Raw genomic sequence first — 12808 nt, 5'->3', positions numbered from 1 at the left:
CGCGGGGGCGCGCGGGGGCCGTGATTGGCCGCCCGGGGCTCGGGCCGCCGCCCCCCCGCCCCCCGCGCCGCGCACGCGCGCCCGCGCCCCGCCCGGCCTCCCCCCCGGCCGCCCCCCCGCGCGCAGGTCGGGCGCGCGCCGGCGCGGGAGGCGGGGGCCGGGGCGGCGCGGCGCCCAGGGGGAGGGGCGGGCCCGGCCCGGCTCGGCCCGGCCGCCCGCGCGCGGCTGCTGGAGCGCCCCGGGCCCGGCCCCGGCGGTGGCGGCGGCTCGAGCTCCCGGGGTGCGCGTCGCCCGCGCGCCGCGCCGCAGCCATGGCCCTGGTGACCCTGCAGCGCTCGCCCACGCCCAGCGCCGCCTCCTCCTCGGCCAGCAACAGCGAGGTGAGCCCCGGGCCCGCGGCCCCGGCCCCGCCGAGCGGCCGCCCAGCCGGGCCTGGGCCGCGAGTGCGGGGCGCGGGGCGCGGGGGCGGCGCGGGGCTGGACCCCGAGGTGCCCGGGGCCTGCGGGCGCCCCGCCTGGGCAGCCGGGCCGGGCGGCTGCGTGGGAGACTTGTGGGCCGGGGTGTCAGACCGGCGGAGGGTGCATGTGCGGGACGCTGTGATTGTGGCTCCATGTGCGGGTGACGGCGGCTGCGATGCCCGCCGCGGGGGGCTGTGCGGGAGGGTGTGAGTTTGACCCCGGTCTGGGGGTGCCCCCCGTCTGGGGGTGATGGTGTGTGCTGGTGTGATCCCCGTCTGCGTGTGACTGCGTGTCACCTCCATCTGGGGGTGACTGCAGGAGACTGAGTGTGACCCCCTTCTGGGAGTGACTGTGCGGGTGTCACCCCCATCCCAGGTTGACTGTGCAGGGGATTGCATGAGTGTGACCCCCTTCTGGGAGTGACTGTGGCTGTGACCCCTGCCTGGGGGTGTCTGTGCGGGTGTCTCGAGGTGACTGTGTGGGTGTGACCCCCATCCAGGAGACTGTGAGTGACCCCAGTGTGGGGGGTGATGGTGTATGGGTATGCCCCTTGTCGGGGTGACTCAGTGAGCCTCTGGGTGTGATCCATGTGCAGGTGTGACCCCTTCCTGGAGGTGAAACTGGATGTCCCACTGGGACTCCTAGTTGGGTGACTGCGTGACACTGGCACTGAGATCTGTCACCCTTTGGCTGGCTGGCTCGGCCCTTCCCAGGTGCTGGGCTGGGGGCCTGTGACTTTCACTGTGCGGGACTCCAGCCTGTCTGCAGGGAACTGTACCTGGGGGTGCTGAGAGTGGGTGCTTGAGTTGCCCCTGTGAGTGTGCGATTGTTTCCCTGACCACATACCCAGGGACTTCTCAGTGTGCGTGGCTGCCATGTCGCCATGCGACAGTGACCGAATGACCCCCGAACACTAGGTGACTGTGTCTCACGCGTGTGCAGCTCAGGCAGGGGCTTTCCTTTTTGTAATTTCACTCAGGGATGCATGTGCCTGTGTCTGGAGCTGCATAGCTGAGGCCGGTCTGGGTTTCTGAGGCTGCCCTGTGTGGTTCTGCGTAGCACCCTTCTGTGCTTGGCTGGCTTCTCGCTGGGGAGCGGGTCTGTGCTGGGGCAGTTAAGGCCCTGGCCTAAACTCATATCCACAGCCAGGCTGAGTGTTAACCTGAAGACCGAGCAGCAGGAGATGTGAACTGTTTAGAGAAGGGAAAGAAGGCCGGGGAGGAGCCCAGGAAGTGGGCCCCAGCTTCTGGGTGATTTAGGCCCCTTTGGGGCAGGAAGGGGGTGGTGCAAGGGGGAAGTTGACAGAATAACAAAGCAGCAGCAAAGGTCTGTGTATGCCTCTGAGAGATGAGGGCCTGTCTGTGGTTTAGCAGCACTGTCTGTCCTGTGGCTGCCAGTGGGGTAGCGCTTTGACCTATTTTGCCAGAACTGGCAGGGACATTTTCAAAGTGGCTGAGGATGCCATTAATAGTTATCTTGTCTACAGGCAGAAGGTTCTAGTCGCCCCTCTGCTTGCTGAATGGGGCAGAAGGACATGGGTAGTCAATGTTGACACCTGAGAAGTTAGGCTGTGGTAGCTTCTCTGCTCTCCGTGGAGACATCTGCTCTCCTCCATCATCCCCATCACTGCTGTCTTGCAGTTTACAAAGTACTTCCATGCGCTTGATCTCATGTTCCCTTCCCAGAAATATGTGAGATGAGCGAGCACTTTGGTTTCAGGAAGGGATAACACAGAAGGCCTCTCAGATGAGGGCTCGGATTCTAAACTCTGCGTAGCCTGTGTTTACTTACACTTGAACTATTTGGTCTTAGACACAGCTCTACATTTTTATTACTTGTAAGCTGAAATATAATTCACATACCTTAAATTCACCATACAATTTAGTGGTTTTTAGTACATTCACAAGCTCGTGCAGCCATCAACACTCTCTAATTCTAGAACCTTTTCATCAGCCCCCCAAAAAAATCCCCAACCCTTAGCCATTATCTGCAGATTCCCTCCTGTAGTCTCCCACCAATTTCTTACCAGTTCTAGGCTACCACTAATGTACTTTCTGCCTCCACAGATTTGCCTATTCTGGACATTTCATATGAGTAAAGCATATATTATGTGGTCTTTTGTGGCATCTTTCTCTTAGTATAAAATTTTCAAGGTTCACCTGTGTTGTAGCATGTATCAGTACTTCATTCTTTTCATTGCTGTGTAATATTCCACTGAATGGACTGTTACACATTTTGTTGGATATTTGGGTTTCTTCTAGAGAAATGTTAAATTTTTAGATAAAGAATTATTTTCACAAAGCATCAATAACCTGATAAACATAAAATAAAACTCAACCAGCTTTTATTTGACTTCAGTAAATCAGCAACATCAGTTGTCCAGGCAGGGCCTGGGACAGTCCCTTAAAGGAAAGGCTTTATCCCAGCAGGGGTGAGACATGAAGAAGCAAAATGGAACTGAGCATACAAACACAAGTGCTCAGAGTCTGGGGATATGGCTCAGGCCATCTCTGCCTCTGGACTGACCGTCCATGGCTTGCTTCCCCACTCTGGGCCTCAGCTTGTCTGAAAGGGCTGGCTTCTCTGTATGTGTGTTCTTTGGCACAGGTTGCTCTCTTGACTGATCTTGCATGCCTTTTATCCTGAGAATCTCAGAGTGACCGAGACTCAGATGGTTTTGTAGTTCTGTACCCCCCAGATCACTTCCTTGCTCATCCAAATGCGTCTGGCTGGTGGAGTCAGAGATATTTAGGCAGCTTATTTCTGCCCCCGCCAGTCTGCTGCGCGCATGGGGCCCGAGGGAAATCACAGCCTGGCCAGCACAGTGACTTTCCTCCTTTTGTTTTCCCTCTTCTTTTCAGTTATTTATTTTCTCATTTATGTCACTTTGCTGTTAACCTCATCTCATCCTTTATGAGAACAGGCAGAGAGAACAGAATAGATAAATCAGTAATTTTCAGGAATGGATTGTAACTTTGTTATTTTTGACAAATGTTCATGGTGACTAATTTTCATGGGCAGATCTCCAGTCACATTTTTTGGGGTTGGATCAGGGTTTCTTGACCTCAGCACCGCTGACTCTGGGAACAGAAACTTCTCAGTTGTGGGGGTTGTCTTGTGTATGGTAGAACGTGTAGCAGCAGCTTGTCCTCTACCCACTAGATGCCAGTAGCACCCTCCAGAAAAATGCTCCAGATGTTGCCCACTGTCCCTTATTGAGAACCAGCTGAGATTCTCTTCTGAGTTTGTTGCTGTTGTGAGTTGGTTTGCTGCTGCTTCATTTTGGGACCGAAGCTCATGACCCCATGGCCAGCAAAGCCTGGGCCTGGGTCGCTCCCTCAGTGTGGGGTAGGGAGCGCGAGAACTAATCGATGGGTCTCCAGAGTGTGTCTCTGCATAGTACAGTGAGTCCAGCGATGTGAACATGTTCTTGGCAACTGAGACTTTAAGGGAAATGACATATAAGGAAACCGATTTTACCATAGGCTGATAGAAACGAGAGTGGACCTGCAGCAAATTTCTGATCACCAAAACATCTAAATAAAGACCCATAACACTCCTGACATGAAGCAATAATTGGCATTCATTCATTCATTCATTCATTCTTTCTTTCTTTTTCTAGCCCACTTATTTCTAGTTGGGTCGAGGGTGGTCAGAGCCTTCAAGGTCAGATCCAGTCCTAGACGGGACACCCCGCTGTTCTAGACCACATGCAACACACACCCATGAGCACATATGCTGGGACGCTTGAGACCCAGCAGGGAACCTCACGTGCACAGCTTTATGATGTGGGAGGAACCCAGGAACCCGGAGAAAACCCACACAGCCCTGGGGGAACATGCAAACTCCACAAGCGAGTGGCCCATGCAGGAATCAGTTGATTCTTTTTATCAACAGGAATTAATGTTTTTTTCTCATCAATGTCATAACAAAACAGCATTACTCACAGCCTGCCACACTGTCATGCATCATCATCATAAATGTAGGCACTCGGGAGCCTCTGCTGTGCTCATTCCCTGTTGAAATCGCCAGCTCTGGTGCCTGGCCCCTCCTGCGTGTGTCTGGTGCCCCTGCCCCTTGGCCTGGGCTTCTGTCTGGTTTCTGTCCTCGATCAACCTCACATCTCTCCCAGCCATCACTGCTTTCCAGGTTTCTCTTTCCCATTCAATGGGCTCCTCTGTGTAACATACAACACATGCCAAGTCCTAGCGGCACAGTCAGTGGGGGCTGGGGAGGGGACTTCTTCTCATTTCAGTTTTCTTGAAAGAAAAAAAAATAGTGATGGGGGCTTGAATCCTAGTTGCTTTTGGGGCCTGATCTCTTGACCTTTTGACTTTTGGAAAATAGCAAACTCACTTTCTCTCCTTTGTATAAACAAACCATTGGTCTCCCAAGTTTTATATAGAACATTTAAGAACCATCAGGAGCTTTTGAGACACACACACACACACACACACACACACACACACACACACACGGCCTAATCCTGGCCATCCTCCCTGGTGAAAGACTTGCATGGAATGGTGTTTTTAAACCCAAATGTTGGGACTTGTAATCGTGTTGATCACTCAGCTCCTGCCCAGCTCGAAGGAGGAAATGTCTTCAAACAGCCCCCTCCCCTTAAAAAAGAAAAACAGGATAAGATCCAAAACCACCCTGGAAAGTGGAGCACTCAGGGCTAAAAGTGGGTTGTGTAACAATGCCAGCTAGCAGGAATCGCTCCACGGGACTGTGGCGGGAATGTGGGTGAGCGCTGGGAAACCCGAAAATTCCACCGGGAAGTCACTCAAAGGAGCAGCAGAGCAGGATGGGCACGGGAAGGGCGTGGCTGTTTAAAACGGGCTTCCTGGACATCTGTGTGTTTTTCAGACACCAGAGCAGAAAATGCGAGACTCGTGTCTCGGGCTCTTGCTGGTGGTGTCTGTGGTGTGACCCTCTGTTTCTCTCTCCGCAGTTGGAGGCTGCCAGCGATGAAGATCGAAAATTAAACCTCAGGTAAGGAGGCTTCATTTCCTTCTCGAGGCTTCTTTCCAATCAGGTAAGAAATACTCTTGGGGAGAAGAACCTTCCAAAAGGAACATTCGCATTTCTTTTGGGAGTGCTTTAAAAATTATACCAAAAGCATATTCACAAGTAGCCTTTAGAAAGTATGCATACATTGAATGAGAAGCATCTTTACTAACACTGAACATTGAGAAAAGAAGGAAAGTAATTCCCATTTCACCGCCTTGCTTTGTCATTATGAGTCTTTTTATATACATTCTTCCAGATTTTACCTCTCCTTTAAAAAAAAATAATCGTCGTAATAGGCTCTCACTTTTCCATCCTGCCTCTGGGAAGGTATTCCCTTTGAGGTAAGCACATTGCTGATTTGAAACAGACATTCGACCCCTAAGTTTATTAATTCAAGGTGTAGGGTTTTTTTTTGTTTTGATTTTCCTTGTGAAAAATTTTTAGCCATGCTCATTAAAAAAAAATTCCTTAATCTTTATGTTGTAAGTTGCTATATTCGTCTATAGACACCAAACCATTTTTGTTTTTCTTTGCTAAAAACAAAGACCTTTCCTTTGGTATTTTGTTGGTTTACAGAAGATTTAGCACATTATATAGAATGTAATCTTTTGCACCAAGGGACTGGTCTTAAACTCTGACTCTCCAGAGTTTTAAAAAGTAAACAAAATTTCAAGGATGTTCTTCTTTTTAAAAAAAAAAAATGTCTGTTTGGTCTTGTGAGGGGGAGGAAAATTAATTGGAAAAGGAAATATGTGTCAGAAACTGGGGTCAGCGCTTCATTACCAAGACCAGTATGTCCCCTGGCTTCGGCTCAGGGGCAGAAGGGGTAGCAGGATCCGCAGTCTGGCTTTGAGGGCCTGTGTGTGGTGAAGGACAGGAAAACATCCTCTTTTACTGTGTGGCACTGTGTCTGTAGGTGATGTGCTTAGAGAAATCACAGCCTGAAAAAACAAAGGACATGTCCTACCGCAATGGCTTGAGGAAGCCTCAGCTGCCATGACACATTTATTCTCTCGCCTGGGGTGTTTGGTTCCTCCGGGCTTAGGTCAGGACCTGAAGGTCCGAATCAGCCAGACTCCCGTGTGGGGGCAGTTTGGAGGGAGAGAAGTGGAAGTTGTCGGGGAGAAGGCCTTGCTGGACGCCCGGGTCAGAGCAGCTACGGCAGCAGGAGGCTCTTCTGCCCACTCCCTGCCCCGCCCCCCAGCTTCTCTCCAGCCTTCCCCTGGAGCTCTGGCCTTGCCCCTCTTTTAGGACTCCTGCCTAGGAGTTGGCGTTCAGCTCTCACTTAGCTGGTCTTTAGGGTGTAGCACTTTTTTTTTTTTAAGATTTATTTATTTATTTATTTATACATGCACTGGGTACAGTCAGAAGCGTGGAAGGGTGAGAGAATTCACCAGAGCCAGAGGGTAGAGCGGAGCAGGCAGATTTGCTGAAATACACTGCTGAGGGGAGCATCGGACGGCAGGAGAGGTCTGCACGCCATGTGGGACCCTCGCCGGTGGCCGGGGATTGAACCGGTGCTGCAGAGGCTGCAGGCTCAACCGCTCAACCGCTGCGCCACCAGGGGAGGCCCTTTTCAGTCGCTTTTACATGGCTCACAGCATAGTGCTGGCAATTGTTTCAGATCATGAGAACTTGCAAAGAGCAGTGATAGGAATTGTGTGTGTCCTTGTGGTCCAGAAAAGGCCCTTTCTCGGCCCCGTCGGGAGCTGGAGAGGACCTGCAAAGGGAAGGGCGGGAACTCACAGCTGCTCTGTATGTGGCCACTTTGAATCTGCACAAGAGCCCCAAGGGGCATCTTCCCAGTTACAGGTGCAGAGCCCGAGCCCCAAGCTTGCACATGGAAGCCCCTGAATGGAGGCGAGGCCTGTGCTACCTGTAACACCTGGACGCCCCGTGCCCCTGGCTTTTTGGAGACCCATTTGGTGGTTCAGTGGAGTCATCTGTCTCCAGGGTGCAGATGAGGGAGCTGACCTGAGTCACTGGGGTCAGAGGCAGCTCCAGGCCAGAGCCAAGACCTCTGCCAACTCTGGTGGTGTTCCTGGGGGTCACAGCCTTCTGATGATCTCTGTGACTCTCCCCTGCTCTCAGGAGCCCCAGTGCCACTGTGACAGCCAGGAGACCCTCATCACCTTGACGCCCACTCCCGTGTTAGGCAGAGTACACCGTCCTGCCTTCTACCCTTCTGGACAAATGTGAAATGTCTGGCATTTTGGGCTGAGCTTTCACCGGAACCCGTTCACATTCCTGTGTCAGTTTGCATTTTCAGTTCTTTGTTCTCTAAGCTTCTAGAGAAAAATATATGGGATCAGCCAGTGTTTTTGCTTGTCTGGGGGGACCAGCATTAGAAGGTTTCTCTGATTGATCCTGAAGGTAAATAGACAGGACCTGGTTCTAAAGGCTGCCGGCAGCAGCCCCACCAGGGACAGTAGGCTGTTCCCCTGGTTTCCCCTCTGTCTCCCCTTAATTGATAGTTTCGTCTTTCAGGTCATTCAAGAAGTTGTCTTTGGCTCAACCAGAGCTAGTGATGTCCTGAGCCCCAGGGACTGGCTCTTCTGTCTTCCTTGCCCTTTTCCTGGCCCCTGGCAGCACCGCTCAGGTCCTGGTTCCTGCCTGGTCTCAGGGTCCATCGGCCCTCACCTTACCTGTGTTCTTCTGCTCCCAGGTTGACATCTCACAGCACCCCGCTTTTTCCTCCAGACCTCCACAGCCCTTGCTCACCACCCCCACCTCTGCCCTGTGGCTCAAGCTGCTTCTCACATGGGGTGACTCCTGCCTCACCATGCTCTTTTCCTGAGCCAGTCAGTTCCTTTCTCACCCCCCAGCAATCCCCACTGCTGGCTCACCCCAGTCGTTTACAGCTTCCCTGTTCCAGCAGGTAGCACCCCTGCCTTATGTAGCAGGCACCCCGCTTTCATCTCACTCTGGACCACTGATACTTCTCTACAACAGGGCCTTAGTTCTCTGCCCACACGTAGCATTTCAACAGTGCAAATTTATTAATTTGGAGCCTGCGGCAAATGGCAGACATGTACGCAGAAGAGCAGGTGTAGGGGCGCGAGCACGGGCTTCGGCACCAGGCAGACCTGGCTTCAGAATCTGGCTCCTGCGGAAGTGGCTGAGTTCCTTTAGCTGTGTGGGGCTCACCTGCAGGACCTTGCGGGGCTGTCGAATAGCTTGTGTGAAGCTCCTCGCCAGGAGCTGGCCCATGATGGTGGGCCTGTTGGGTCTTCGTGGTTCCCGTCGCCCTGGCTCACAGCCTAGAATTAGAGGGTCTGATTCCCCACAGGTGCTGTGTCGGGCCAGGTCCAGCCCTGAGAGGGCATCCTGGGGTGTGCTCTGAGCCTGCACCCCCTGAGGTGCGCAAAGGAAGACTCACTGTGCAGTCAGTGTTGTGGTTTGGGGAGTTTCTCTGAAGGCCTCTGGGACGCATCTCAAATGGGAGCTGATCTCTCCTGCAGAGGGAAACTGGCTGAGGCAGGCCCGGCCCTCGCTCTCCCTCCCCACCTCTGCGTGTGCAGATGCTGCTGGCCTGCAGTGCCCGTCTCACCAGAGGCTCCGGTCCTCCCCAGGCCTCCTTGCCACTGTGAAGACGTGGCTTCTTCAAGCCCAGCAGGAGACTCTGCTGCCCCATCCCATTCCCTGGTCCCACCACACACAGAATAGGGACTTCAGCCAGGGCCCTGCCTGCACCAGGGACCGAGATCATGGGCCATTTCAGAATTCTGCCCCCCCAGCGTCAGTCTGGGCATCCTTGAGATGCCCCAGTCCGCTGTTGAGAAGATGTTCATCTGCCCCAGTCTGCTGTTGAGAAGATGTTCATAGAAATAGGTTTCTGTTCAGTGTTACTAAGGTAGCAGGGGTGCGTTACCCAAAGGTGGTGCCAGCTGAGGGGTGCTCCGTCCTCATGGGAAGAGACCAGGAGCACTGGGAAGGCCACCGGGTTTGACCACCATGCCAGAGCCGCCATGTTCTCTCCAGCCAGCACCCACATCCTTGTTCATTTTGGCTTCTGAAATACCACCTCTGTTGTCCCTTATGTCATTTCTCCACAAGCTCCCTGTTAGGCAGGGACTAGCCTGGGTTTGCCTCCCTCCCCCCACCCCCATCATCTGTCACCTCTCTGGGCTGTTCCATGACCAAGCGCAGGCCTCAGTTTCCAATGGGCAAAGTCATGCCCAGCTGGTAGGGTTGTTGTCAGAATTAAATGTGATAGTCTCACAACTCTCTTCTCCCATAGCAGACACTCAGCAAATGTGCCCTGCCCGTCCCTCCTCTGGGCCTGGCTTCGGTAGGAAGTGACTCACGACTCTTCCTTTTTCTTTCCTTGGGCATTTTCCTCTCCTTAGTATGTCCTTGGGCCTTGCTTTGTAGTATATTCACTTCAGTACATAAATGTTCCCTGCTGTCAGGGCTGGCTACGTAATTTGTAGAGCCTGCAAGGAATATTGTGGAGGCCCTGTCTTCTGTTTCACACTGAGGAACTCAAAAGGGTCTTAGAGGACACATGAGATACAAAGGATAGAGATTTTTCCTGCAGTTTCTTACAGTTTGGCCACAGAGGCATTGTTAGACCAATCCCAGGACCCCTCTGGCCTGATCTGTCTGCCTTTGAGCCAATTATTCAGCATTTTTTTGAACACCTACTATGTGCCAAGCTTTGCACTAGTTGCTGGAATATAGCCATGAACAAAACAAACATAAATCCCTGCTCTCATGTCTAATGTTCTGTTGGGAGAAGACAGTAAGACACATAAGTACAGTGCTGGTGTGTGAGTAAGTGCAAAGGAGGAAAAGTGAAGCAAGGATGGGTACATGGCAGTGAACCCCTCAAACATGCTCTCCTCTGTACATTAGTTCATCTCATCCACACAAAAATCCTGCACGAATGGGCCCATTTTAATTCCCATGTTGCGGATGAGGGGACTAAGCCTCAGAAAGGGAATGACCCTGAAGCCACATAGTAGGAGGTCCTGAGCCAAGGCCCCATGCTCCATGGTCTCTGACTCCTAAACCTGTACTCTCAGCCCCAAAATTCCAGAGCCATCTCTGGGAACCCCTTTCCCTGACGCTTCACCACCTCTCTCCAGGAGGACCTGATGAACTTTACTGCCCATTTTTCTGCTCAAACCCTGGAGGTTCCACTGTGAGCTGCGAGCTCCAGGCAAGTACTGTCCCTTATCTGAGGTCTGCGTAATGCAAGAATGTCACGTGTCCTCTCCCCGAGCGGTGCCTGGGCAGAGCACCAGGACCTCACAGAGCAGCTTCTGTCTGTTACAGCTTCGGGTGCCTGTAGGTGCAGCCCCGGCGCTGGCACTTTGTGCACTTGATCTCTTTTTGTTGTCACCACAAGCCAGCAAAGTGTGTGTGTGTGTGTGTGTGTAGGGGGCGCCGGGTGAAAGCAGGCTCTGACTCAGAGACCCGCGTGCTTCCTTTCTGCTCCCTCAAGGAAGCATGCAGATTTGTGTTTGACTTTGCCCCTTCCCGTCCCCACCCCTTGGGCTTCACCGGCTTAAACATTGGTTAACATAAGCTTTTAGAATCCTGCAGCCATTATACTGTGTTTCTGTTCCCTTGGGTTTCATTCAGGTATTATTCCTGGCATTTGTTGGAACGATTGATTTCAAAATGAGAACTTGCCTTCGGTATGTGTTAAATTATTTTCTCATCAGAAAACTCATCTACGGGTGGGGAGAAATGAGGACAGAGGTGAAGAGTTAATTTGATCCTGTTGGAGTTTAATTAAACTTATTATTAAGGTAACTTAAAATGAATTTTGCTTGGAGTCTAGTAGGTTTCATTAAACTTTGGAAATACCGGTACTTAGATGTCTGCAGAACGCTGTGGGACCCACGCTTAGCACAGAGCGGGGAACAGAACAGGCAGACTGACTGAAATACACTGCTGAGGGGAGCAGCGCGCAAAACAGGAGAGGTCTGCTGCGCCATGTGGGTTTTACCCTGGTCAGCTGGGGATCGAACTCGTGCTGCAGAGGCTGAGAATTGCTTCATAGTGCTGTGCTTAACCCCTTGCACCACCAGGGAGGCCCTCTCACTCTCGCCTTTGTAAGAAGAGGCACAACCACATTATGGTTTCCAGATCCAAGAATGAGAGTCCTCAGCCCCCCTCCCCATCTGGTTCTGTGTCCCATTGTGCTTCTCATCACTCACCGTAGATTGGTGGCTGTCAAGCCTTGTCCTTTTTTTCCCATACTGAGTGAGAGCAAGGTCAGATACTTTGGGAGTGTCTGGCCTGGTCAGGGTTAGGGTTTGACCCCCAGGTGAGAGAACTAGTTTGGCCAGTGAGAGGCAGTGGACCCTCTTCTCGTACCAGCCTCCTTCTAGACTGAGGGTTGAGCTGCCCACATTCGACTTAAAAAGAAAAGTCTCGGCCTTTTGAACTCCTCCTCAGCTGAAGTCGTGCTGCGGCCAGGTATCTGGATTTGAATAGCTGATTAGAAAATTCCTTAAACCAGGGGAACCTCCAAAACAGAGGTCTTGCTTCAAAGAAGGCTGTAGCCAGAAAATGGGATTAATCAAAATAGGATTAATCAAGGTGGGGAGGAGCTGTTTTCAAGATGCCTGAGTGATTGGGCTAGGGGTGAATCTGGCCTGGGGGGCTCCCACCCGGGGTTCTGGTAAGCGCTGGTGGTATTTCCTGTGGCAAAGGTGGTGAGCTGATGAGGACGCGTGCTGGTGAGAATGGAGTTGGGCCGGCCCCGAGCAGGGGTCTTCCTGCCCCCTGACAGCCTGCTGGCCGTGACCTTGGCCCAGCCAAGTGCCCTTCCCACAACTGAGTCCTTACTTCGTGGCCCGTGCAAGGCCTCGAGAGAGTCTTACACTGTGTAGGGTCTGGTCCTCACTTGATCCCGCTTGACACGTGGCTCTGTCATCTCCATCTATGGCGCCCGGCGAAGCCCCTCCCGCCGCCCCTCCTGCCCCCCCCCCTCCACATAGACTCCAGGTACTTGCACCACAACAGTCCAGCTCACGAAGTGGAACCCAAGGAGGAGCCTCCGATGCTTGGCTGTGTCCCTCCAAGTTCCGCCGGGCCTGGGAAGCATCCTGTCTTGCATCCGTTATTTTCACTGATTTCTTTCTTTCTTTATTTTCTTGAATGGCCACTTTTGAAGTCTTCTTAAAAAGACTTTGTTGCAGAGAAGGCTGCTGGAGGTCCCGAGGTATTGGGAAACGTGTTGTCCCCACACTTGCTGGCAGAAATAATTCCCAGTCAGGGCCCAGCATGTGCTGGCCATGAGTTCTCAGTTGGTTTCCCCAAATCTGGGAGCGCGCTGGATCCCCGCAGGGAGGTCGGGCTGGTGTGGGTTGGGGAGAGCT

At 52.7% G+C, this 12808-nt stretch overlaps 1 protein-coding gene across 2 annotated transcripts in view; it reads left to right on the top strand.

The window, feature by feature from the left end:
* Window positions 1-311: 311 nt before the first annotated feature.
* SSH1 (slingshot protein phosphatase 1) overlaps window positions 312-12808 on the top strand; it is a gene marked incomplete at its 5' end in the record, with an annotated part of 52411 nt that continues 39914 nt past the window's right edge. For both annotated transcript variants that reach the window (XM_084254446.1, XM_084254445.1), the window contains 2 exons: window positions 312-380; window positions 5413-5453. In XM_084254446.1, the coding sequence (XP_084110572.1) occupies window positions 312-380; window positions 5413-5453 (110 nt within the window). The remainder of the gene's footprint in view (window positions 381-5412; window positions 5454-12808) is intronic.

Source organism: Talpa europaea, assembly GCF_964194135.1.
Source record: "Talpa europaea genome assembly, chromosome: 14".
NCBI classification, from domain to species: domain Eukaryota; kingdom Metazoa; phylum Chordata; class Mammalia; order Eulipotyphla; family Talpidae; genus Talpa; species Talpa europaea.
Note: the sequence above shows the minus strand (reverse complement) of the source record. Positions and strands in the feature narration are given on the sequence as shown.